Source organism: Colletotrichum tamarilloi (assembly GCF_030869305.1).
Source record: "Colletotrichum tamarilloi strain Tom-12 chromosome Unknown Scaffold_138.1, whole genome shotgun sequence".
In the NCBI taxonomy this organism is placed as follows: domain Eukaryota; kingdom Fungi; phylum Ascomycota; class Sordariomycetes; order Glomerellales; family Glomerellaceae; genus Colletotrichum; species Colletotrichum tamarilloi.
In genome coordinates, this window is record NW_026849521.1 from 53,517 (window position 1) to 80,326 (window position 26,810).

At 50.3% G+C, this 26,810-nt stretch overlaps 6 protein-coding genes across 6 annotated transcripts; 4 read left to right on the top strand and 2 right to left on the bottom strand.

Annotated features, from left to right (window-relative positions):
* Positions 1-480: 480 nt before the first annotated feature.
* On the top strand, positions 481-6,138 carry CTAM01_14886 (uncharacterized protein; the record flags this gene model as incomplete). Its single annotated transcript, XM_060530885.1, has 5 exons — positions 481-690; positions 757-2,251; positions 2,333-4,100; positions 5,157-5,412; positions 5,473-6,138. 5 exons carry the CDS (start codon positions 481-483, stop codon positions 6,136-6,138), a joined length of 4,395 nt encoding a protein of 1,464 aa, XP_060374549.1.
* Positions 6,139-6,406: 268 nt separating this feature from the next.
* Positions 6,407-15,828, bottom strand: CTAM01_14887 (uncharacterized protein; the record flags this gene model as incomplete). The annotated part of the gene is made up of 3 exons (XM_060530886.1): positions 6,407-7,635; positions 7,689-15,488; positions 15,546-15,828. 3 exons carry the CDS (start codon positions 15,826-15,828, stop codon positions 6,407-6,409), a joined length of 9,312 nt encoding a protein of 3,103 aa, XP_060374550.1.
* A 1,749-nt stretch (positions 15,829-17,577) lies between these two features.
* CTAM01_14888 (uncharacterized protein) lies at positions 17,578-18,054 on the top strand (the record flags this gene model as incomplete). The annotated part of the gene is made up of 1 exon (XM_060530887.1): positions 17,578-18,054. One exon carries the CDS (start codon positions 17,578-17,580, stop codon positions 18,052-18,054), a length of 477 nt encoding a protein of 158 aa, XP_060374551.1.
* A 1,500-nt stretch (positions 18,055-19,554) lies between these two features.
* CTAM01_14889 (uncharacterized protein) lies at positions 19,555-22,329 on the top strand (the record flags this gene model as incomplete). Its single annotated transcript, XM_060530888.1, has 6 exons — positions 19,555-19,620; positions 19,678-20,283; positions 20,339-20,407; positions 20,465-20,663; positions 21,725-21,897; positions 21,955-22,329. 6 exons carry the CDS (start codon positions 19,555-19,557, stop codon positions 22,327-22,329), a joined length of 1,488 nt encoding a protein of 495 aa, XP_060374552.1.
* Positions 22,330-23,083: 754 nt separating this feature from the next.
* On the bottom strand, positions 23,084-24,271 carry CTAM01_14890 (polysaccharide deacetylase; the record flags this gene model as incomplete). The annotated part of the gene is made up of 3 exons (XM_060530889.1): positions 23,084-23,157; positions 23,213-23,951; positions 24,062-24,271. Coding segments are annotated over 3 exons (1,023 nt in total), but the record flags the coding sequence as incomplete, so codon positions are not given.
* Positions 24,272-25,239: 968 nt separating this feature from the next.
* On the top strand, positions 25,240-25,683 carry CTAM01_14891 (glutathione-dependent formaldehyde-activating enzyme; the record flags this gene model as incomplete). Its single annotated transcript, XM_060530890.1, has 1 exon — positions 25,240-25,683. One exon carries the CDS (start codon positions 25,240-25,242, stop codon positions 25,681-25,683), a length of 444 nt encoding a protein of 147 aa, XP_060374554.1.
* Positions 25,684-26,810: the final 1,127 nt, after the last annotated feature.

Consider the following 26,810-nt stretch of genomic DNA (forward strand, 5'->3'; position numbering starts at 1 on the left):
GGTGCGCCGCGGAGGAGCTGAGCCCGGGGTTAGACGGCACCTAGTCAGTGGTACCGTGATGCTTTGATCGTTAATGTCTGGAAGCGATTGCGTCACAGCGATAGTGCTTCGTGTTGTTGCTATTGCTGTTTCCTAGTCTCTCACCGAGGCACTGGGCCGGGGTCCAAATGGTGAGGAGTCCAATGCTAGCGTCTGTCTCGGCATTGTGGTCTATTCTCGGAATAGCGGCATGAGAGAACAAGTTTGCGATAAGTGAAGGTATCGTGAGCCGAGCTCATTACACCCTGTATAAAGGTCTCGGGGGAGCTGAGATACTGAAGGTAAGGGCGACGAGAAAGCCCAACGGGACCAGAGGCCGACGAAGCTCGACAGCCTCCGCCCTCAACACTCGCTCAATTACTCTCTCTTTTCTTTTCTAATCTGACCGCTCTTGCCGCCTTCTCTACTTTTTTAGCCTGAAGCCCAAGATCATTCGTTATCATGTTTGTCTCATCTCTCATTCTTCTCGCAGGAGGCGCGGCAATGGCTGTGGCAGATGGATGCCACGGCGACAACCTACTCCGGGCTATGGAGCGGCACAACGGGACGATGTACTGCTCCATGCTCCTGAACTCTGGTGACGCCACTGGGACGCTGAGTTTACCGGATCCTATGCCGACGAGTTATCCCGCCCTATCCGTAACATCAGCGGTAAGTTGCACTCTACCCATGCCAAGCCCTGTTGATTGTGAAGAATTGAGGACTAATATGCCACAGTGCTCTTGTCTTCTCAGTCTCGACCCAACACCTCGGGCACCTTGCCACGCAAATTCGACGTCAACGCCGGCAGCTGATTACTCTACTGAAGTCGATGATCCCGGAGCAACTAACGCAGCATCAGCCACGGCAGCCTCGGATTCCCATACCATTCCAACAGCCCACGCAACTTTCGCAGGGGGTTACTCTTATTCCTTCCCCGGCCCAGCTATCCCATCCGAGACAGCGTCGACGTGTGGTTGGAGCGAGGTGACCGCCACAGTCCAAGTCACAGAAACGCAAGTCAGCACGATCTACATCTACAGCTCCGAGATCCCAAACCCAAGCAGCGCGCAGAGCCTTTCGTCCGTGAGTGACGGCGACAGCGGTGGTCGGCCTGTCCCGCTTTCCACGACGAAGACTATCACCGGCAACGCTAGTGGGACTGCATCTGGATTCGTGTCGACTGTTACGTTGATCGGAGACTCTACCGTTAGTTTGCCCACGCAACCTGGGACGACGGTTGAATCGACGGCAGCAGTGCCAAGAGTGATTACGGTTACCAACGGGAACTACACGACAGTCAAGACGATTTTTGGGAGCGCCTCTGAGCCGAGTTCTACAAAGTCCATGGTGGGAATCACTTCGGTTATCAACGGGGTTACGACGACCATCACTGGAGCTCCTGGATCGTCTTCTTGGAGTCTGTCTTGGCTTTCTAGCACTACTGGTGCTCCGAGCCAACAAATAACAGTCGGTACGCCCATTGTTCCACCTGCAGTCACCACAATCACGAGTGATGTCGGCGGGGTGGCATCGACTTGGGTCGTTACGCTCGGCAGAAGCACCAGCAGCGGTCCTTTCGCCAACAGCAGCACACCGACTCAACTCCCGACCCCAGAAACCACCCCGGGTGCCTTCACTGTCTTCACGAGCATCATCAATGGGGATGCTTCGACGTGGACCGTGATAGGTGGCTCAACTCTTGTCGGTTCTCCCAACTCGACCTCGCCCACGTCCACGCCAAGCCCCTCTCAAGCTGCTGAGGTTAGCATCATCACGAGCGTCAATGGAGGGGTTGCTTCTACCTGGACGGTGATTGGAGGCACAACTGTTGGAAATCCGTCAAATGGGAGCGCAGTTCCAACGCCTGCTCTGACTCCATCTGCAACAGAGACTGGCGCATTCAGCGTAATCACAAGCGTGGTTGGTGGTGTTGGCTCAACTTGGACGGTCATCGGAGGTTCAACCCTCGCTAGATCTCCAACTCTTAGTGCTACCCCCTCTATCATCACAAGCATCATTGGCGGTGTTGCTTCGTCGTGGACTGTCATCGGGGGCTCTACCATCTCCGTGAACCCCAGTGAGATATCACCGAGTCCGACGGTATCTGGGGCAGCCACGGTATTCACGAGTGTGATAGGAGGGGTCGTGTCAACCTGGGTTGTTATTGGAGGCTCGACTATGGTGAACCCAACAAATGCCACGGGCTCGACTCCTACACCGGCCACAACTGGTGATGTAGTTGTTGTCACGAGCATAATCGGAGGTGTCGCCTCTTCATGGACGGTCATTGGAGGCTAAACAGTCAGTCCAGTGCCAAGCGCTACGACTGCTTCATCTGATCTGCCACCTGGTGCGAGCATTGTGACCAGCATCATCGGGGGAGTTGCTTCTTCATGGACGGTGATCGGTGGCTCTACCATCAGTCCGATCGCAAGCCCACCTTCTGCTTCGGGCGAACTACCACCCGGCGCAACTGTCATCACGAGCGTTATTGGGGGCATCGCCTCGTCTTGGACAGTAATCGGAGGCTCAACCATCTTCGCTTCGTCCGACGCCACAGCAGGGTCTCCCACGGCAACCGCTACTCCGACAGCCATTACTAGTGTCATTGATGGTGTGGCTTCAACGTGGACAGTCGTCGGTGGTTCCACCATTTTTGGTACCCTGACGCCAGGCTCTTTGAGTCTGATAACACCGACAGCTGTCAGCCTGACCGGCGGCGCCACGTTCGTGAGCACTGTCAATGGTACAGCCCCGACAGCGGGTAGCTCATCATCCACGACTGGGGTTTCATCTGCGCCGGCGAGTACTTCGGCGACCTCAACCTCAACTTATGACTCCGCTTTTACGGGTATCTCGGTCATTGTAGCGCAAAATGCGACTTCGTGCTACGCCCTTCCAACACCTACAGCATCGCTACATGAGTCTCTCCTGAACGTCACTAACCGTACTCCTCCGTACATCGACGCGTTCTACCTCAATGAGACTACGCACTCCGTTCAGTACCTCCGCCTGATAGACAATGCCACCAACCCAGTTCTCGTCGACGTCTCCGACCCATCAAGACTTGGAATCCTTGACAAAGCCGGCAATGTGCTCTCCATCGACAGCGAGGGCTTGCACTTTGCCTCGGCAAATTGCTCACCCAAGATTGACGTCTTCATCTCTGGTTTCTTCCAGCAACTGAACACCCTGACAAATTCGACCTGTACAAACACTACTGATATCCCAGTAAACGGCACAGATCCTCGCCGTCTTCCCGTTTTCAAAGGGACGTTGGCCGAGATGGCACAAGACGCATTCGACATCACTCTCCATCTCAAAGACCAGTGCGGTAATCCTGCCCGTGCTGATCTGCCAGTGTCAGTCGCGCTAGGTGATACCCAATGCATTGTTCTCCCAGATGCCACGGGAGACTTTGTTGCGAATTGCGCATTCCCGGGAAGCGGGAGCGGTTCCATGGAGTGTGAGACGTCTGTTCAACAGACCCTGGATCATTTAACGCAGGGATCTCTGGTGGGGAGTTGTCCACCTCTCACGTCGGTGTGGAATCTGCTCTTCCAGCAACTCGGCAGTGTTATCAACGTCGACGAGCTTCTGCAGCCCTTCATCGATGCTGGATTACAACTTGGCTCTGATGCCGGCAAGGGAATCCTGGCTGTCATTGACAGCTTTATGAACCTTTACGATTTCTCGGCCGCAACGTTCAAGAACTCGACTTCGGGCTCTGGATCGGGTCTAGGTGATATTGTTGAGGGATACGGTGTCACAACTATCAAGACGGAAGTCTGCCGTTCTCTCATCTCGACTGAGACGTTGAACCTCACTTTCACGGCTGGAACCTCCACTACACCCATCTCACTCGCAAACATAACGGCCCTACCCTCATCAGGCCCAGAGTACGAGCGCAACATCACGGACCCGACAGCACTTGCATGCTGCCCGAATGCAAACGCTTGCATCGTGCAAGATGGAGAACGGTTCTACCCACCCGAAGCCTCTATCCCTGACTCTGACTGCCTCTGCGGCAAGACTCTGGAGGGCGGGGGTATTGGGTTCCGGACGGGTAGATGCGTTGGGTATGATCAGTGTAACGCGACATCGCCCTGTGCTGGAGGTGGTGTGTGTCTGGTTGATAATTGTTGTGGCTTCAATGTCTGTGTGAATGGGACGGAGTGTTCTGCTCCAAAGGCTGCTGGGATCCGAGTGAATCTGTTCGGGGCGGAGACTTCTGGAGGGCTTTTCTGATTGTTTAGTCATATTTCTACATTTCATGTCGTCTAATTGATTTTTCAAATGACATGCCCAGCTGCTAGATCCTTTCAAGCGAGGACAAGAAGAGTTGTTCCTCACCCAGTCCTATCCCGCCTGTGTTAATTCATCGACTTTTCATGATGTCGTTGCACGTGAGAGCTGTCATGGCTAGCGCCAACCCGTTGTACTTATAATCCCAAAAGAAAGATACCTATATGCACGTCGATTTAAGCTACCCTTTTGGCACTGGACCGATATCCTATTCGAGCGATCGGGTTAGCCCGCAGCTACATGGTCTGCATGCGGTAAGACTGATATAGCCCATGCAGCTGACGAATCCAAACACTCTGGAATGGCACATTGGCGGACAGCGTCATTCTTCTCATGATGTTTCTAGCCAATAGAATAACAGCATTGGGTGCGGATTTCTAAGCTGACAGGAAGCCTGCAGAAACGCGCTTTTGTCCGTTTGCCCGGCACGCAAGACTTATCGTTTCACTAAGTACACTAGGCCAGGGGTAGCATCCTTTCGTTTGCAACCACCACGAGATAAAATTGATGAGCAATCATTTAGAAGTCCGGCGATTGAGCTGTCGCGAGAAGCGAAGAGGCGAGGTTGAAGATGCATATGGTTTATTTTGAGGATGAGAATTGGCTCTCATGCCTGGTGGTTTTGGAGATATAAGGAAGATGATGTCTCCTTGTTCTTCCATTTCTTTTAAAGGATTATCAGCAACTCTAACATCATCTAGTATCAAGTCCTACAGGTCTACTACTACTATCACATACCGAAAATACATGCAAGTATTCTTATCAAGTCTCGACAAGCAGAACCCACACATTATCTCTCCAATCATGTCTAGTGATTCGCAATTAACTAGGGCCATCCTCGTTACTGGTGCAACCGGCAAACAAGGCGGCGCCGTGATTGATGCACTTCTAGAGTCAGAAACCGGAAGCACCTACAAGATCATCGCCGTTACCCGCAATGTTGCTTCTTCTAAAGCCAAAAGCTTAGCATCTCGTGGGGTCATTGTCATCCAGGGCGATCTCAACGACGTTCCCGCAATCTTCTCTGACGCCAAAGCAGCATTGAGCTCTTCTAATACTGAGCTTTGGGGCTTATTCAGTGTACAAGTGAGTTTCTCGGGAAATCTCAGTTGTAGTAATCATCTTGTGTTGCTAATGAACAAATAGACGGCCATTGGCAAAGGAGCATCGGCAGAACTCGAAGAAGCCCAAGGCAAAGCGCTAGTTGATGCAGCTCTATCCAACAATATCAAGTTCTTCACATACAGCTCCATCGACAGAGGCGGAGACGGCTCATACGACAACTACGTCCCTAGTGTATCTCACTTCGTCAGCAAATATCGCATCGAGCATCACCTGGTTGAGGAAGCGCGCGGCAAGATGGATTGGACCATTCTTCGACCTGTTGCATTTATGGAAAATATGGAGCCGGGAATGGGTACCAAGATCATGGCTACATCGTGGCGCGTCGCGGTCAAGGATAAGCCTCTCCAGCTGGTTTCTGTCAAGGATGTAGGACGAGCCGCCGCGAAGGCCTTCCTTCATCCCCAAGAATTCGCCGGCAGGCAGATTCCTTTGGCTGGTGACGAGCTTACGCTGGAAGCTGCTAGTGCTATCTTCAAGTCTAAGAAGGGGACGGAAATCCCAGAGACGTTCCAGTTTCTGGTTAGATTCCTGCATTGGATGATCCCCGAGTTCGGCGCCATGTACAGATGGTTCTACACTGATGGCTTTGGGGTCGATATCGCGGCTGTGAAGCGAGAGAACTCCGGGATGCTGGACTTTGGTTCTTGGGTGAAGAAAGAATACGATCAGGATGGAAAGCGAGTTTAATATAGGGCTGGGGAGAGGTTCCCTCAAGTGAGATGGTCGAGCAAAGAAAGAAAGAGGAGATTCTCTTGTATAAAGCAAGAAGAATTATGATTATTCTGCATGAACATCAATGAGATTATGTATCGGGATACGTATAGGTTGATTGATAGAGTGGAGGAAATGTAATGTTGAAGTAACTTGTACCTTCTACCTTAGTGAAAGACCAAGGTTCTGAATGCTTTCTTTGATAGGAAAGACTATCTATCATCTCAAATGAGTACTTTTGCGTCTAGGTGCCGTCCTCGAAATCCGAAGCATCCAAAGTCCTCTGCTCCAATACTCGGCCCACATGAGTCTTGTCAATTGACTCACAGTTTCTCCGTATCTTCATCAACACGACTTTGATGAATTGCACGAGGTACCCCTGATCGATTACTTGTGGTAGTTCAATCTCATGATCGACCCTTGAGTCATCCGATTCCAACGTGAGGAAGCGCCGTAGGTCCCGGTACTGATCCATTGACTTGACATAAAGTTGACCCGAAAATAGGTTCAGCTCAATGACAAGTCGAATAGGGAAGTTCTGAGGAAGTCTTTGGTGCGGGATGGTGAAGAGATTCAGATCATCCAAAGGACGGAACCCGAGGTTAGGTCGTGGGGCATAAAGATGCAGCGAAACAAAGCTGGAGTTCTGTATGTCTGCTAGGAGTTCTTGAGCCTCAAAGGGGCTGATGGTGATCACAGTGTCAGTCCCACGAGCCCTCGTGAGAACCCACTGCACAGGTCTCTGGAAAAGATCCGAGACATAACCTGAACTTTTTCCCGTGGGAATGATTGTTCGAGCAAAGTCCGTTGTTACCAAGAGTCCCTGAGGAAACTTATTCACATCGTAGCGTTGAGCGGCGCTGGTTTCTGACAGAGACTGAAAGGCAGAGATGAATGCCCCCGAGTGCAAATTGAGCGTCCCGCCAGTAATGAATGCGCGGAGGTCTGAGTGTAGGTGATGTTTCGCAGGCGAAGCAGGAGGGGCTTTTTGCACTTCTCTCTCCTGCTCGACTTCTGGCGATAGCTCCCGCTCTTGTTCTTCTCGAAATGTCGCAGATTCTGCATTGTGACGGCCAAACTGCAGCAGCCTATCGGTGATGGCATCGCCAGTACCTTCATCGCCCATCAAACCGGCTGGTAATTGGTAACCTGGTCGATATCGAGTCTCGAGAGTCTGTGCCTCTTCTTCAAGGAACTGATCTGCGTGATCTTCAGTCAGGTTCGTGGATCCCTCTATCATGCAGTTGTCCCACAGGACTCGATGTTGCTGGTACCGACGACCTTGGTTTGCCCACAGCCAAACGCCTCGCTCCATATCCATGAGCGTCTCATAGATGGACCACTCCAGAACATGAGTCACCTCAATTGAGGCCTCGCTAATTTCTGACTGGGCAGCAATCTTATGCTTGATTTCGTCGGACATACAGAAAACAACCGACTGGCCTTTCCCAAGCTTTCTCATTCGCATGCAGGCTTGGACAAACTATTAGTGATAATCCTAGCTCATGCAAGCCATATGAACTCACCTTGAACCAATCTGTCTTTGGTCAAGTTTGCCCCCAAAGTTACTGCTGCACGATATTCTGCCGGAAGTTTCAAATCGGTCCCTCGAGTGTGAGCCTCGTCAAGGAAGACAAGACAGACGTCCGTCTGAGTGGCGAACGGTGAAGTCTGGAAGCTTTCGACACGGCCCCTGCGATCCACAGCACAAATAGTATCGTGCTCATCGCAAAAGATAACAGCTTGTGTCATCTCGTTGTCTTCCGTCATCTCGAGCCACTTTTTCGCAACCCCGAGATTATCTAGTTCTAAGATTTGAGCGCCGACGTCGAGAATCACTCGAGCGGGAGGTTTCAGCCCAACAACCATGTTCAAGAGAGTCTCGGCGTCTGACTTCAATCTGTTCTTGTCTGCTGCCGGAATCATTGCCACGGAGTTCTCATTCTGAAGTAGATACTCGAGTACCAAAGCGTTGGTGTGCTTCTGATCCAGTAAGTCCAGCTGCTTGACGCTCAACGGCAAAAAGGCTCTCGAGTCGTTTGTCCCGCTGAATCCAGTCGTCGCATTTGCTGTCCTCTCTCCTATATCCCACCCTGAGGCAGAGAGCTTGTGCGGGAATTCCTTCATTTCCTTGGGAAATACCAGATGATGAAGAAAATAGTCGATAACACCCTTGGAATGTCTTAGACATGGGAATATCTGTTCGATGCACTGTGGACGATCTTCTAAATTGATGCCAGAGAGTTGATGGAATGCGAGAGGTAGTTGATCGCTGTCCTCTACCCAGAAGCGGTATTCCATGTCGGCCATGTCCGAACGAACGAGATGCTCGAAACTCAAGAAAAGATCGGAGTCAGTCAAGCCGCCATAGTAATAACTCAGCGATGTTAGAATAATAACGACATCCGGATGACTGAATTCGGAGCGGGCGCTGGGATTGTCTTTTGCTCGATATGGCACTGCAAGTTGTGTAGGTGGCCGCCTATTATGATCGAGGCCGAAATCGACCCTCCATCGCTTTTGACAGAAGACGAAACTGAGAATCTGGCCGGCAATGAGCCCTCGTAGTAGTAGGATGCTGTTTTGCGTAGCTGGCAACCAGATATCTGACATTTCGACCGCATCGACTTCAGACTCTATGAGGCTCGTCTTGGAGATGTAGGTGTAAACCGCCTGTTGAATGGAGGCAGACTGAGTTCCCATCGGAAGTCCAGTCAATCCAGATTCGCTGAGACGACGAGCCATATGATTGAGCAAGGTAGCCTTTGCGTCGTCGCGCAAGATTCGCGTTCTAGGAAAGCAGCCACGATTTCTTCCAGCAACCTCCAAGGAGCTATGGTATCTCTTGTGAATGTCAGGCAGCAACCTCCTCATGACTTCAAGGACCTGATGTATGCATACCCATCGCTCCGGGCTATGTTCCACAGGCCGCTGAGTACCCATGGTGTACACCAGCTCGAACTTGACGCTGAAATTTTCATCGCTTTCGTCCACAATGTCGCGAGTAACTCTGTCGAGAAAGTCCTTGGAACTGACGAGCATTCGACTAACGCTCACACTGCCAGCAATGGCTGTCTCAATCGCCATAAGCTGGAACGAGAGAATATGTTCTGGTTGAACTAACAGAATCCCTCCAGAATCCATGCACTCTTCAAAAATGTGTTGAATAGCTATCGCCTCTGAGGGCCCGACTTTGACGGCCCTAGAAAAGGGCATATGGAAAATGCGTCTTTGAAGTAGGCCCCCAAGCTTCGAGTCGAGCATCTCAAGCATCTGCTTTGACTGAGGCCTCGCCACAATAACCCGAACAAGTCGTGTTCCGTCCGCAAGAAAGGCTGCCACAATCGGCACAATGACCGACGACTTGCCTTCGCCCATGTTCAATTGCATGACAGCATTCTCATCGTTGGGCGGACTTCTCATGCTTTCCGCGATCTCTTCCTGCACCTCCCTGACTATCAAGCCGCTCTCAACCTCTAGCAGCAGAGTGTCTGGGTACTTCAAAGGGGACCAGTTCGTGTGGCCAGGATTGCGCAACTCATTCGCCAATGCAGCTGGGTCTTCTAAGCAACCCAGCATCCGCTTCGCTCGTTGAAACTGGGTGAGTGCGATGGCAAATTGCGTCAATGCCAGCTTCCAAAGAGTTGGTGTTGAGTCACGATGTAGATGATTTAGTCTGCGAAGAAGGGTGGATGTTGAGAGTCTCGGATACTGGTAGAAGTCAGGTAATAAGGTGGGTACTCTTGAATACCCTGTTTCTTCGCAGCTCAGAAGGCGGCGTACGATGAGTTCGTACGTCTCCTGAACAATCGCTTGCCAGCGATACAGGTAAGAAACCACCAGTTTCGCTATCTCTTCTGGCGATGTGCGGTAATGATCTTCCGACAACTGACGACGTTCTAAAGCCTCCATGCTTGAAGCCAGGGCCTCCACGTAATGTCTCTCGTACTGACCGAGCTTGCGGTGACGAACACGAAGCCGGGAAAGCAGCGCGGGTAATCTATACCCTCTCTTGGAACGCTTGCTAAATGAATCGTGATCCAAAGTCCAAACCTCCTCGCTCAGTGAAGGTGGCGGAGAATTCATGAACAAAGGGTTTTCGGTCAGAAACCGAGGCTGGTCATATGTGGGCCAGTCTGTTGTTGCCAGCAGAGGCACCGCCAATTCTAGTGGGCTGACTGCAGTCGGCAAGAAGCAAGCTACCTCTCGAAGGTATTTTTCAAATTGAAGGTTGTCGTACCAGGTTTGGAAATGGGTCCTGATGCTTGCCATCGCACTATCCACGTCTATATATCGATTCCAACTGTTCGTCTTTTTGTAGCCGGCGGGCAGGTTCGGAACGCGACAAGACCACTGAGACTTTATCATGTTGAGAAAGGTTTCTAGAGCAATGTTTCTGTTGCTGAGGAATTCGCTCTCTCGCCTTTTCATGAATGAATGGTCGTCTTCGTAGGCCATTCGCTGCATACACATTTCGGGACAGGAATCGAAGGGCTTGAAATTTTTCATGACCTCATGCCTCACTGTTGAATCCATGAAGTTCTTGCCATTAGAGAGATCAAAGCCATCTGACACAGGTGCATAGAGTGCGTGGATAGTGCTGCTTGTCTTGAATGAAGCCAAGGTTTGGATAACCGCGAAGTCTGCATTCTCTGCAAAGGCTATCGTTGCCAGCCAGATCATCAGCTTATACTTGTTGATGCTCTTCAACTTGGACTGTAGCGCAATCCAATTTTCCGCGATGAATTGATAGGAATTCGACAGTAATTCGGCATTGTATGTGATGTCGTCCACCGACAAAGGTGAATGTGGGCCCAGTATAGTAATTCCTTTGGAAAGGAAGTTCCATAGATAGGTTTCCATGGACCTTGACACTGGCATTGACAGGATCGGCTGATCGAAAAGGACGAGTTTGGACGCCGAATATGCTCGAAATCCTCGAGGGGAGCAGGACCGATCCCGTGGTTCGTAGACAACGTCTTGATCAATAGTATAACACTCAGCGCCAAACCCCGATACCCGAAACATTGCCGTTCGGATATTGTCCCGTGCTAGAAGTCGGGAACTCATGGGTTTCAACTCGGGTGACCCGACATCCTGTAGTGGATAAAGGAACTTTGATTGGTTGTTTTGCGTGAAGATGGCCTCGACATATGACCGGTATAGACCGTGTTGGGATAAGGAGCCAAGTTGCGAGTTCCAGTCAACTTGTTGCATGACACTTTCGTTGACTGGATAGTAACGCCGGCATGGAGTCAGACGAGAAATCTCAGTCAAAAGTCTGGCGTTCTCAGGTGTCAGCACATCAAAAGAGCTGACTGATGCAGAGCTGAGAATCGACAAAGCCTCTTCGGTACCCGTTCTGTGCGTAAGAGGATCCGGAATGACAAAAGATGTCAAGGAGTGTAGGTAACAAAGAAACAGCTTGCTCTGTCGACTGCCATTGCTCACGAGCCTATTCAGTGTATCGTTCACGTCGTAGGCATGAACCCTTGATGCAAAACCCTTGCTAACAGTGACTTCGACATGGCCATCCTTTTTCAAGAACGAAAGATTTCCTTCGAGCACTATGATCTTGCGCCCGACAGGGAGAGCAGGATGTGGGAGTTGGTCGACTTTGAGAACCAACTTGTCTTTCAGACCGATCAGAGTTCCGACTGCCTGATTTGGGTCCACCGACATGCCACGATATTGTCTCGACATTATGGAGGCCTCCCCTTGCTTGAGGCTGAACTCCAGCATAGCGCGAGGTAGCTCTATAGAAATCATTGAAGTCTCCTTGTGATGATTGATGTGGATCGAAAAGGGGTCTTCTAACGGCTCGAGAATCTTCGAGATAAGCCTTGCAGAGCGACTGTTGACGTTGACCAGACACAATTCATTACGCCTAAGCACCCAGGTCCCGGTGAATCTGTCTTTCAGAAGCTTCCAATTGGACGTTGAATGATTCCATGGCTTTTTGAGGCCGCAAAACTCGATGCAACCATCCTCGTAATTGTACCAATGAGCAAAGTCGCTGGCAAATTTGGTAGGGAACAGCCCTTCAAAACAACTCTTTGGGACAAGATCGAATTCCCATTGACCCTGCGTTGCCTGCACCAAGATATTTCCCTCATTGTCAAGGCCTAGGCTGACAGCATGGCCAGCGTAGTATCGTTTCGAGGAAAACGTCATCCCAGGTTTTGCCGTGGGCAGAATCTCAAGGGAAAGCCGCCCAAAAAGATTCTGATATGTCAGGTGGCTGAGATAGTTCTGAGGCAAATGGTCGAGAGGAAGGCCATTGACGAGGAGCTCGCCAGTCACAAGGTTAAATTGTACAGCGAGATGACTGGTTGTAGACGCAGTAACACTGGTCAACCACGAGCTATGCGTCTCAGAGAGTGCCTTCCACTGGTAGCTAGGCTCGTAGCTAGCCCAATTGGCACTGATGGCATCATCAAGTCCAGCACTGCTGCCTGACAAGATTTGCTTCGCTAGATAGCTGTGGTGAATGTAGGAGGCTCGTTGCCATCGACTATGAAGATGGCGGACAAACGCATCCACAGATCCAAGTAGTATTTGGCCTTCTTGGATAGCGATGCAGCACTGGAAGAAAGTCGAGACGGCGAAGGGTTCGAAGAAAATGTCGTGCTGAAATTGGTCATCCACGTTAAAGGTATCTGCACAAATCAACACAACTTCGAGTGCCCGGCGTTGGAAATCCAGTTTGTCATCGTCGTCGTCAGAATCCTGAGCCTTTCCCCTCAGGCTCTGGCTCCAACAAAACGTTATACGCCTTGCTTGAGAGAGTATTTTGAAGCATCTTTTCTGAACACTCACCGATGAAGCAAGGCTCAGAATACGTCGAGTGATGGCTGTGAAAGTGGCAAAGGCAGATGAGTACTGCCAATTCTCCTCATAACGAGTGATAGCTTCGGCCAATCCGTCAAGTAGCGTATTCGCAAATCTTTCGTCTTGACAAATTGCATGCGCTCTTCTGTACTCCGAATCACCACCCGGTCCTGCTTGAGAGATGCATTGAAGAATGACCAGGGCAGTCTCCCGCTTCTTCAAATCAATCGAAGGAGCGAACAGTTGCAACAGAATGTTCTCCCATTGCAAATTGTATCCCAAAGGAATTGAAGCTAGGGCCTTGTACTCCTCGAGTGACATGTCATGAGGACACTCGTGAAGTGTGGCGATGACGGTGTTGGGCGTTGGGCCACTTGGGCATGTTGACGGCCGGAAAAGAAACTTTTGTAACGTCGTCGACGCCGCGGGTAATTGGTAAGTGCATTCCTTGGGGATGATATCAGATCCTCCAAATGATTCCATGAAGCAATGCCTGCGATGATCGTAGTAGGCGTAATGTAGTCCATTGCTCAGACAGACCTGACGTTCGGTCGCAGTTGCTACATGCACCGTCTTCCGGTGGGTTGCCATGTGCGGCTTGGCCTCTGAAAGCAAGCTGATGAAGTGTGGCGTGGATTGTCCTCGAAAGAACTGGCAGAGACCATTGTAGTCTTTCAAGGAGTAAGAAGACTCTCGTATCTGACTACCCATTCGCGGCGTAACTTTCAGAACCTCAAACAGGAAGAACACGGTAGCCTCCCGCCATTCTCCGAATGATTCTGGTACTAAAAGCTCGAATACGACTGATTGTGCATCGAGCTCTCGTGATGGCAGCGGCCATTCATGAATATCGATTTGCAAGCTGTTGGCCTGATTGTGGTACGAACAGCGGGCGCAGCCACCGCTGTGGCTTCTGTAGTACCTCCCCGTTTTCCGGTTGTACCCATCATGATACTCACAATTGCTGGTACGATATTTGACCATGAGATCTGTGTACTTCTTTTTCTTTCTGTTTAGTTCTTCCACTTTCTTTTCCCTGTCTCGTTGCGCTCTTGCCTCGATCTCCTGTTTCAGGCGCTGGTGTTCCCTAGACTGCTGAAAATGACGAACAGAGAAACAATGTGGAGAGCCGTAGGTGTTGTAGATGCTAGGAGCGGATGCTGCAGTCTTGCAACTGCGGTTTCGATCGAGTAGATACTTTTCTGCGTTGTGAAGTCTCTTTATCTGGCTTTTGAGCGGAAGAAGCAAATTCTGTAGAACGCCGTTCGGAATTTCGGGGTTGTAGTCTCTCAGCATCGGGAACAGATGTACAGCAGCTTTGTCGCAAGCAACCCATAGTTCAAGAATTGTCAGCAGCATGACGGAAAGTGACTCGGGGTTTCCAGCGTAAAGGCCGCTGGCGGTAGCGTGATACCCCTCAATGACGTTTCGTATCTTGGTACATGATCCATTGTAGCCTTGGCTGGACTCGCCTATCAGCCAAGCCTGTAGATGACATTCAACCCATGTTTCAAACACAACTAGATGCAAATGCAAATGTTCCCTGTCTGGTTGTAGCACGGCCGAAGGGAAGATTTCCGGGTCATACTTGATCAAAGTCCACGACGGAATAAACTCGAAACCTTCCGAGTGACATCTCCGACTGTCGATAGAAGCTAGGAAACTGTCAAGAGCTGGCAGATGCAGGTGTGAGTCTTCATCGAAGTTCAAGGTTTTGAGTTCGGCCAGTTCTCTGCCGAAACCAGGCGAGGTCCGTTGTTGAATGCGATTCCAACGATCGGCGAGAACTTGGTTAGCTCGCAACATTGTTCGATGTACGAGGTCAACGATGGAGTGGATCCGGCCATTTGAGATTTTGCCCATGCGTCTGGATATTTTCGAGACCATGACGAGTATAAGATCTGATGGGAGTTCCATGTCCGTGTCGATGCTGTGACCAAGCACTTTGGCCATGAAAAAGGCCATAAATGTCTTGTAAAGACTGCAACTTGTATCGTCGATATTGCGATCAAATGCTAGCTGCAGACTGACTCTAATCAGCAGCCAAGTAGGGGAACGACGCCACGGAAGAAGGGCATCGCTCCAGTTGACTTCTTCCCGGGTATTCTTCCAGATTCTTGTGCCGTCAAGAGGTTTCCCTATAGCTTGGAAAGTCGAGATGAAAAGCTCGGTGACCATTTTCGGACTTGTGGTATCGCGGTGCTCTTGATGGAGCTGCCCAGCTTTCTTGGCTAATGGTTGGGTTCCTGGGGCAGGCTGTGAGCTCATTGTCGACAAAGCGTCAGCAAGTGTCTCTTGACAGCCAGGCTGGCTGAATTCCTCTAGATGTATGGAGATTCCGGTCCCGGGGAAAGTCCGCCGAAGACGACCCAAGGTTGACATGACTGCCTGATTGATTGGAGACAGCTCGAACGCCTCCAAGTGTATTGCGTCGTGAGCCTTGGTGATGAGTACACCTGCATTCTGAGCCCGGACGTTGAGCGAAATGATTTCTCCTTCGATAATGTTAGCTTTATGAGCTTATCGCAAGCAGGTACTACTAAAGGTCATACCATCTGCCAGATTCTGCAAACTTTCGAATAGGCCGTCTTGCTCAATTGCAAGCGTCTTCCCCAAAGGTTTATGAATGCGTATCATGGCATCCATCAGACCAATGGCAATCCTTACGGAGGCCTTTTGACTATTGGAAACATGTTCGATAAACTCGGTGACCGAATCTTTGACCACTCGAAGCAAGGCACTCTCGTTCTCCGGGCTGAAGTCATCGGCATGAGGCAACTTGGGCGGCAGGAAAACATGCTGAATGATGAAATTAAGATCAGTTTGATTAGCCATTTTACGTTGGTCGAAGAGGAATGAGTAATTGGCAAGAACGTTTTGACGAGGTCATACAGTATGAAATTGAAAGATGATAGTTATGGGGGGCTTTAAAAAGCTCAAGAGTAGTGTCCAGGGACGTCAAATATAACAATTCCCTGGGTCCCCATTCGCATCAACCATCCTCAGAAGTTCATCAGCCACCTCCGATATGACAGGGTTCCCTGGCATTGTCGTCGAATGGCTCTCTGCCTGGAAATTCTCTCTCAGGAGATGTACATCACAAGACGAGGCAGAGCTTGGAAATAAGCTTGTAGCTAAGCCAAACATAATCCGGTGTGCTGAGATGAGTAGGTCTCAGTCTTTCACAGACTGTAATGTAATATTAGGCGAAGAACGATTCCCGGCAGGCTCGAATGGCGGTCTTGAGCAAACCCACCCTATCCAATCTGATAAGGTTGTTTGAAACATGCAGAACTCAACGCGGGAGGCCGTCTTGTGCAACCGTCAATCAGGTAACGTATGCGGGGTCAATTGGTCGCACAGCAAAGTTAGTCCAAAACTAGTGCTCCTCATCCACATGCCCAGCAGAGCCATCTAGGTATCTGCCGAAAGATGCGAAGTCCGAGACACGCCGAATATCATTGTAGGCCTCAACTATGTTACTCGGAAACACGCGGGATGTCCGCATCTCGCGTCATCATTTTCTTGAAGCCGGCGACATTGACCGTGGAACTACAGCTTTAGTTGGCCTCCTACTTCTCCTGAAACATAATTTTTCTTTTCTCAAGATAAGGTACCTCAACGCGTACATCTTCATGTTGTATCGTAGATCGTTCTCGCAGGCACCATCGAGCCTTGGTCCATGGCTCTGCGCGTCTAGCGGGGGATTCAGGGAGAGCCCGGTCGTCACACTTGCTTTCTCTCAGCATCCTGAGTGGATATCATCAGGTTACCTGACCTCAGTGGTATCGAATAACTTCGTGACAGAAATGGGATCAGAGCGGCTGGTGGTGGTTGATATGGCAGCGAAGATAACGGTGGAGTCACGAATGAAATGAGAGACTAGGGATAAAGCGAGGGCGGGCAGGTGATATTGCTGAAGTTGCAAATTTCAGAAAGGAAGAGGATAGGAGTTCGAGACTCGTGTTGATGCTGGCGGGGTCGACTGGCATGTTGTCCATGCCAAACGCCTCATAGCTTTTTCACGATGGTCGCAATTGTCTGCTATCTTGTTCACAAGGCCTATTATCAACCTCTTTCGGTTTCGTACAACAGTTCGCCTATGGCACGATTGGTGTCGGCGTTGAGCTTGACTTCCTGAAGGAAAGCAACTTGGATGCGCCTTCACTTTTCTTCATCTCACAAATTCCCTTTTGCCTTCCGCTGCCTTTCACCTTCCGCTGCCTTTCACCTTCTGTGTTCTCTTACCTTTCCTCCCCCCTTCCCTCACCTTCTCTCACCTTCTCTCACCTTCCCTAGTTTCCTCTCACCTCTCTTCTCATCTTTCCTCGCTTTATCCACGCCTGATCCTCAAGTCCTTTTCTTTCCATTCCATCAAAACTCTCAACTCCCACTACACCCAACTCGCCGTCGGTGTAATTTTCGGCTTTTGCATCGTTCGAAATATTTCAGCAGTAGTAGCTTGCCACCAGCCAGTCGATACTCCACACGACAATTCGACGCCCTCTGAATAATTTTAAGCACCTGATCCTCTTATCTTTGAGTCACGACGCTTTCCGCAGAACCCCACACGACAATCCCACCATGTCGCCAGATACTCCCTCATCCTCCACCCCTCGTACAACTTCCGAGAACGCCATTCATCCACTATATCCGATCATCTCCCTGTCCGATGAACGATCCAAGGTCGGGTCGTCATTGCAATGCTATGATGATCTGACAGCGACGGAGAAAAGTATCCCCGATATCTGGATGGAAAGACACCACGAGTGTTCTCGTTTGTGGAGGCTTAATACGGCGGAAGAGAAAGAGGCTGCAAGAGTCAAGATTTGGGAGTTGGCGTTCACAAACTGGGACACCAATACACGATTTCCTCAACCCGCTCGTGCTGTTGCTAGGAAGACCAAGGATAGCATAGTCAAGATTGGAGTCTTGACAGAAGATGCCAAGCCTTCCAAGAAGCTTCATGTGGACGATACCAGTATTGCCGCGTCTGATCCACCCCCTTGTCGGCCGCACTATCGTGGAGATGACGTCTTTCTGAAGGTCGAAGTTGATTAGGAGCTCGAGTCTCTGAGATTCAGGGCTTGCGACGCAAGAGGTTCAGACTTCTCCTTCGGCACCAAATATGAGCAGACGCTTGGCTATCCGATATTCACTGCTAAGGAAGATTGCATTGCTAGCTGGGACCGTGACGAACTCCGCCGGTTGGGTCGGGCCAGTACTCAACTCATGATCTACTGGACAAGGAACGCGCTGCTCCTCTCCCTCAAAGATGGGTTGAGAAACCGTGGGAACACGTAACAAACAACATTGACGATCGACGAGACGCCACCCAACCTTGAGAAGTTGACTCGCGTAAAGCTTGTCAGCGATGTTTGGGCAAAAACCATCGATGCTTGGCTTCTATCGCCACTGTCTGGGACACTATGAACACCTGATCTCCGTAAGTTTACAATCTTGGCCTCCTATCTACCTAATCTAAACCACTGACTGACGTTGCCACAGATTCCTACCCTCTTGATCACCGGTGCCGCCTGTGCGCAGCAAGGATGAAGACCGTTGATCCTTTTAGGCATTGCTGTTGCAAATGAAAGATCATTCGCCTTTTGCTGTTGTCACACCAAGAGAACTCCGGTTCTCTTTCAATAAGTTGACATTCGGGTTGTAAATTACAGTTGTGGCGGAGGCTCGGTAGGGTCCGAAGCCTTCTCTTGAGACAGAACCGATCCTCATGTCGCTTTTCGTATGGATCCAATCCGTAATGACAATATCTTTCAACAAAATAAAGACGCTGTTGATATCGAAGCTTAGTTCATTGTGGTGGCATCATCTACCCACTCTTGGCCTCGCCGCCTCGACCGTGATTAGGCCTATAAATGACACTCGCTGAGGCCTCCTTTTTCAAGATAGCCTCCTTAATTAGGAAGAAATCCCGCGGTTGATTTATCGTAATCACTTTGACAAACCACTAGCTGAGAAATTTCGCGGAACATTCTGCACGCTGGTGTCGTGAGCAGCATTATCAATATCGAATCCTTCCGCATCCTTCGGGGACCTCCCATGTGGGGCGCCGGGCCGGTGGTCTCGGATTTACAGGGCCATTTCTTTTGTCATAATCCCGAACCGGGTCGGCTTTGGCCTGCACCCGATTTCGAAACTTCGCTGGATCCTGCTCCCTGTCGGACCAAGCCAAGACGTTGGCCCGATAGCCCGCCCAGAATATTTTCTGTGGCTTCAGGCACCGCTGATTATTGCGCGGTCATGATGTTCCTGAAGGCGGGGGCTGTGTTTTCGTAGACACCAACATAGCTTACGAAAAAGCACTAATCAGAAAAACCACGACACGTGTGCCGTGCTGTGCAGAGATTGGGGGAACCTGATGATCATATAGATTCTATCTTCCGGAGTTCGTGAGGTAGGTTTGATATATTCTAACATTAGAGAACTGGGAATTTTGAGTACTTCGGGGTTTTATTTCTACCTCCCGCATTGTTTGAGTCACCACGTCTGATCCAGGCCCTATCACCACATCCGCAATTCATGATGTTAAATCGCAACATGAACCAGCTTTTCCCACCTAAACCCACTTTCACAGAACAGAATCTGCCAAACCAAGCAGGCAGAGTGCGTGTTGCTTTACCAACTACACTCACATTCAGTAACGAAATTAACAAGACACAGGTATTCATCATCACTGGCGGAGCATCTGGCATTGGACTGGAACTCTGCAAGATTCTTTATGCAGCCAACGCGACGATATACATCGCGACCCGCTCAAGTGAGAAGATAGCCGAAGCAATCAAGACCATCAAAGCCCTTCATCCATTGAGCAATGGCAAGCTCGAGCCGCTCGTTCTCGATCTCGCAGATCTGACAACAGTCAAACCAGCCGTCGAATCCTTCCTGGCAAAAGAGTCGAGGTTAGATGTCCTGATACACAACGCCGGCGTCATGATGCCGCCTCAGGGTAGCACAAGCGCTCAAGGTCATGAGCTCCAGATTGGCACCAACGCCCTCGGCCCGTATCTTCTCACGCGATGTCTGGAGGAGAGATTACGGGCTACGGCTCGACTAGAAGGAATTCCAAATGGGAGCGTAAGAGTGGTCTGGGTCGCGAGTATGATTTCGCTTGGGGCTCCTAAGGGTGGTCTGATCTGGGATGACACCAAGGGCTCGCCGAAGCTCTCTGGGGATTCTATGAGCGATTACATGCAAGGGAAAGTCGGCTGCGTCTTTCTTGCCGATGAGTTTGCGAAGCGAGTGAAGGACGATGGCATCGTCTCTGTGGTAAGCCTGGTTTCCCCGCTTCGTCACATACAACGGATGCTGACGTGAAGGACAGAGTGTGAACCCCGGACTAGTCAAAACAGAGTTGCAGAGGCACTCTCCAGCAGCAATGAGCGTAATCATGGTATGTCCAAAAGTCCTTGACATGGTGGTTCCCGCCATAAAGCTAATCGAGTCTCAGGGTGTCGTGTTCAAAGGACCCAGACACGGCGCATATAGTGAGCTATTCGCGGCTTGTTCCCCAGACGTTTCGGTGGAGAAGTCTGGTTCGTACATTATTCCGTGGGGAAGATATGGATGCATCCCGGGAGACATCGCTGAGGGAATGAAGCCGCCATCAAGCGGGGAGAAGTCTCTAGGAACCAAGTTCTGGAACTGGTGTGAGAGGGAGACCTTGTGTTCTCAATGAACAAAGCAACCTAGTAGTCTAAATTTACACCAGGAATCGGGATTCAACTTCTTCATTCTTCGTTAAGGATGATAAAGGGCCTAAGAAACAAATGACCAGCTTGGATATGTAGATGTATACAGCGCAGAGCGTACGCATCGAATAGAGGGCATATATCAGCATTTCATCTTTTGTACCTTACAGCAGTCAGCATCTATGAGCCTCCACCCTATTATGAATGCCTAATCGACAGAAGTAGGAAAGTGGGCCTTTTACAATGACAATGTGACATGAGGTAGGAAAACAAAGGCAAGCAGGCCAGACGTGGCATGGTATAATTATGCAGAAGGGGTAGGAGGTACATGGGTTTAAGACCCATGCGCCTTCTACATTCAGTCTCTAAAATAGAATACGCAGAGTAAAACATCCATTAATGAGCTCATATTTTACTCTATATATTCTATCAACGACCTCGAGGCTAAGGAAAAGTCCTCTTGACGCGACGTAATTTCCTTTTTCTTTCTTTTCTCTTTTTCTTCTTTCTTCCTCCATCTATCAGCCGAGATTCGCAATACTTTAACTATATTTGAACATCCCTATAGAGAAGGATTTAGATAAGTCTTATCGTATATAACTTCGATATTTCGCAAATAACCCCCGTCCATAAACTCTATATTTCTTAATTACAGTATATACTTTAATCGTACTAAAAGAAATGCTAACCGCCGTAAATACCCGTTCGTTTACCCAATTCCGGACCAACGATACCGCCTCCTCCTACCCCCCCCCCCCCCGCCGTTCTAGATTCCGTAGCTACATTACCCGTATTATAGAAGAGAAGCGTATACCTCGCTCGACAAGATAATTCGGTAAGCATAGTTGATCATTACATCTAGTAAATCTAGATCTTGTTCCCTGCCTACTTTCTCGAAGTACGACGATCTGAGTACTGCCCAGAAAGCGATGCCTGAGCCATAGATGGAGGTGTACTTGGATGTTACCAGATTCCGAGAGGTGGCTGGCCGATAGGCCCTCGATAACCGCATCAAGAAGCTCTGGTACCTCGTCTTCACAAGCTGGGATACCAGCATGGTGGTCATGCCCCGGTGCCTGCGGCCAAGCGGCAAGCGGCCCTAACGACCATGTACGTCGGCACCCTCACAGAGGACGCCAACGTGCCAGCGGGGAGTAACGCTCGCGCGAAGAAGAGCCACGCGGTGCCCACGGTTCCTGCCTGGCGACAACGGGGAGCTGCGGTCTTTGTAAAGATCAATATCAATTAGGCGGGCAACGACCTCACATTCCCTTTTGTGGATGTCAAGGGATCGACCTTCCAGTCGTCTATCAGATACGACATGGCCGAGAACATGACAATCGACCATGCCAAGGGGCACCTGACCACCCAGTGGGATATGGCAGAGCTCTGCCGTCTCGCAAAGGCCAACACATCTCTGATGGTCTATTGGTGCCGGAATGCCCTTCTAAAGGATCTCCGCAGTGCCGGCCACCCAGGAGTGGCAACCGACGAGTATTATCCTGATCTATCGGAATTGGTACACATTGAACTATGCAGAGACGTCTGGAGGGCGAAACTGCGATCAACCATGGTATCTATGGAGGTGTATGAGCAGAGCGCTTGCGAGGGGGAGGTTGCGTGATGGTCACGGATTGCTGTAAATTACCGTCCATAGCGAAGCATATTAGAGCATGAGAGAATACCCCGCTGCGTGATGAACCCAATTCTTTATTTACCTTATACTAGTGTTACCTCTTAGAACTATCTTCCAACCAACTCTATTTCTACTCTTATCGGTATTATTACTATTCCTATCCGGTTCTCTTCGTATACACTGCTGAGAATACACGTAAAGCATCGCGGCAAAACGCCAATAGCAATAGAAATTGTAGGCGTGACATAGGAAATAGGGCTCAGAGTATCATGACCGATGAGAGATTGTATCATTCACTAGATGACTAAGTTTACGAATTGCAGATGAATTTTTCTACTCCTACGCCATGACTTTGAGGGCATCGCTTGCCCACTGAGGGGCGTTTACCCACTGGAAGTCTCACGAAAGCAAGACCTGGCCTCCACTCAGTAAAGATGGTCTGAAACTTGGAAGAGTCTTGCACGGAGTGCCCTTTGATGTGAGGTAGGCTTGGAAACTCGTCATTGTGGGGCATGCCCGGGCGACATTGAAGCACATACAGGCGTATCACTTTGGTGTCCAGAGTACCCTGTCTTTGCCGAGTGTGGGTGGCCGGATATCTGTAGCAAGAAACCGATGCTTTTCCTATTTTCAATATGCGCTAGGCATCAAAGATATGTACGGAATAATATGTTCACGAAATCTCCTGATAACCATTGCCACCCTAATTAAGGATGTCAACGTTCCACCATAACCTTTCCCTCTAGCAAGTTGTCGCGCCGTTGCCAGTGAAAGAGCCAGACTGGTACGCGCCGCTGGCATCATCGAGACATTCAGCTGATACATAAGTTAATTAACCGGCTTTATGAATATGACCACATACTTCACTTACCAACAGTAACCAGCTTGAGGTTGTTCTGCTTCGCCCAGTTGATCAACCACGGGGTCAAAGTCTGCACCGTGGTTGCGTAGGTCTCGTGCATGAGAGGGATATGTCCGTTGCCGCTCGCGCCAGCAGCAGTGAACTTGGCCTCGCTCTGCGCCGGCGTCTGCCCGTTCCAATCGCCAGAGTCTACATCATCAGTGATGACCTTGTATCCCAGCGTCTTCATCGTCGAGAGCACGGATCCGCCGGTAGCGAGGTACGGCGGGCGCATGTAGGCAGGCTTCTTGCCGATGATGTTAACCATCGCCTGTTCGAGCTTCTGCATCTCGGTCGTGAGCTGCGCCGTGGTCAAGCTACCAAAGGTGGACGGGTGGGTCCAGGTGTGCGAGGCAATCTGGTGGCCAGAGTCGAAGGCCTTCTTGACGGCGGTGCGCTGGTTGTAGATGCACCCGTAGAGGGTTCCCGTCATGAAGAAAGTGGCCTTGGCGCCGCCGTTGTTCAGGATGTCGACCAGCTGGGAAGTGTACTGGTACGGGCCATCGTCGTAGGCGAGGGCGAAGACGCCGGGCTTGGCGCACTTTTGGATCACGACGCCAGCGCTCGGGGCGCGCTTGATGAGCTCCATGGGGTTCTCGATAGGGATGGCGGCCGCGCTGGCGGCCATCAGGAGACCGGTGACGATGGTATCGAGAAGCATGATGGGCGAATCGATGTTTCTGTCGAAGAATTTAGAGTAGCGAGGGGACTAACGATGGTTGTGGACATCAAGCTTTCAAAAATAGGAATGACCTGGCTGGGCAGCCGTCTATATATGCTTATTCAATAGGTGCGCTCAACAGGCGATGATGAGCCCACACGAAGCACTTCAATCTCGTCACGACTAAAGAACGCAAAAGACGGGAACACCTCCTTTGTGGGGTTATTGGACATGGGGTGAACGGCCGGGTGCGACCTCTTCGGGAGTTCGCTTCGTGGCTCAAGACGAACCTTGCTTCTCCCAGGGGCAAGATTCAAGAGTACCACGGCGCGAGGCCGGCAGTGAGGGGCCTCTAGGGGGCTCGATTCGACTACATTGGGTCAATAGCAATCTAGATGAGTGTGCGGGAGGGAAGCGGGTGACAGCATTGATTGAGCAGTCTCATTTAGGCTCTTTTTCTGGTCGCGGGGTGCTTAATCTGGAACGGAGGGCCACGGTCAAAAGGGAGAATTTTTCGGCGGGGATCTGATGGGGCACCCCGGCCGAGTTGACTAGGGTATATCAGGGCGGCTGCTATTCCGACGACGATGGTTTCTCCGCAAATTGAACAGAACCAGACTTTTCAGCTCTTTGGGTGCCAGGGAAAGTCGTCCACGTGCTTCTTAACAGCGGCTGAATCGGCATAGCGGCACCGGGGGTCGCCAAGGGTAAGATCTCCCGGAACCTGGGGAAGCTATCATTCTTAACCAGATGAAGTTGGTGATGTTACCATACGACTTTTCGTCCCGGCTAAATAAGAAAGCTTGAACGCCAGCGATCACTGACGCGCTGAAGTTGGCACTAGTTCAGACTACACATGGCCGGGGAAAGGGAGCGCTCAGGGGCTTGAGATCATGTCTGGGCGCTGACTCATCTCATTTTCACAACTAACTCACATCAGTCGCGTCTCATTGATTTCACAAAAACTCAATCTCACTTCACGAACCCAATGGGTGAGTGAGGCGCATCCTCGCGAACATTCATACACCTTAGGCAATCTCAGTAATCAAGAAGTTGAGCTGAAGGTAGTGAGCGCTCACGCGCCTACAAGAAGCCAGCCAATCAACGATGATGACTCAAGTGAAGCGAAACCAGCTGATCACTGGCGCCCTTCGCGTGTCAAACCTGAACAACCATCACAACATCCTTCAAAGTTGATGTTGGGGTTCTGACTAGCTTTCATTTCCATGGGTTAAAATCCATCTTACTCACAGCCGAGACCATATTATCAGGAAACCGGCAACACAACAATTCCAACATCATCCAGTCAGTCATCATCAAGCGTCTTCTGCTCAAAATGGACGTGGAATGTCAATGCGGCACAGTTACATTCAAGACTCCAGCACCTGAGCCCCTCGATATCTACTGCTGCCACTGCTCGCAATGCCGCAAGCAATCTGCTTCAGCATTTGGTACCTCGGCAATCTTCCCCGCTGATGGCCTCTTCCCGCTCTCGGATGATCTTGAGTCGAAGCTCCAGGTCTGGACTCGTCCCACAAAGAGCGGCGGGCACATGGACTGCTTTTTCTGCCGGCTATGCGGGAGCGGGGTCTTTCATCGCACTTACGATGAGAATGGAGTACCCAAAACAACAGTCAGCATCAAAGGGGGACTGATCTTGGGACTCAAGATGGACAGGGGAAAGCATATCTGGACGAGCAGCGCGGTCGTGAGAATTCCTGACGATGCAGAGAGGTACAAAGAATCACCGCCTGCGACGCCCGACAGTGGCAAGGATTGAAAGGCTCTGAAGGCCTCAAAGTGAGCAAATACATCTGCAATCCTCGTTTGGCTGTTGAATAAACTCATCTCTTCGGGCAGGGTATGTTTACATCCCGAATTTAGGTGCTCATGCTCCGACTTGCTACCTTAGTGTCTTCGTGTTGTCGGCTGGAGTAAATTGGATGTAACACCGACTAGACGGTGTGTGATATTGACATTTCACGGTCCTACTAGGTAGTTTGATGCTTATCTAAATTTTCTTCGATGGACATCTGGGTCTTCCCTCCATTGCGACCTCCAGAGCACCTTAGCAATTCGATGGTAAGCAAAAAGGCAATGTGATACTTCTGGCCATGGGTCATCGTCTTTTAACAAACTATCTTTTCAACTACAAATAGATGTCATCTCACAGATACACGGTTTGATCATAGACAACAACGAATTATATCAAACCGACATTGCTCTCCATCCAAATCTCGGGGCAAAACTTCGAAGGGGCGCAAAGATTGAGAGTAACGTACTGACGCAATCTAACAGTTGCGGAAACGACTTCCTTTGGCGACGGTTAAAGGCCTTTCTAGCCGCACACTAGGGCGATATCAGCGCAATAGACATACGAAATTGCTTGCAAAGCACCGTAGGCAGAAGTGAACGAAGTTTAAATCTCTATTTTTAGTACAATTAACAGCTTGACTAATAGGCAACCAAATGACTAACGCTACCACAAGCGGCAAGCGGACAACTGCTACTCCAGCCGCATCCGTGGCTAGAGACCGAAGCAACATCAACGAAGATAGCTATGCCATGTCGCCTATCGGGGTGAGAATGCAGACGAAGGCTTCCTGGCAGCGAGAGGGTAATGTCAGAGTGCAGAAAACGGAGATTCTGAGAAAGATATACGCCCCTTGGCCACGCAGGATGAGGCGACGAGATGATGGATAAGTCAACATACCCACTTCCTGGCACCCCCCTGTTTCTGGCACCCACAAAAACGCGAAAATCCACCACAACCCAATGCCCACCCCCAACCTCCTTTTATCACAACATTTTCAATTCGCGTCCAAATGGGCTCATCTTTTGCACATGTCTTCTTCTATATATAATGCCTCAATATACCGAAGATCAGCTTCGTCAGGCTCTCGAGGA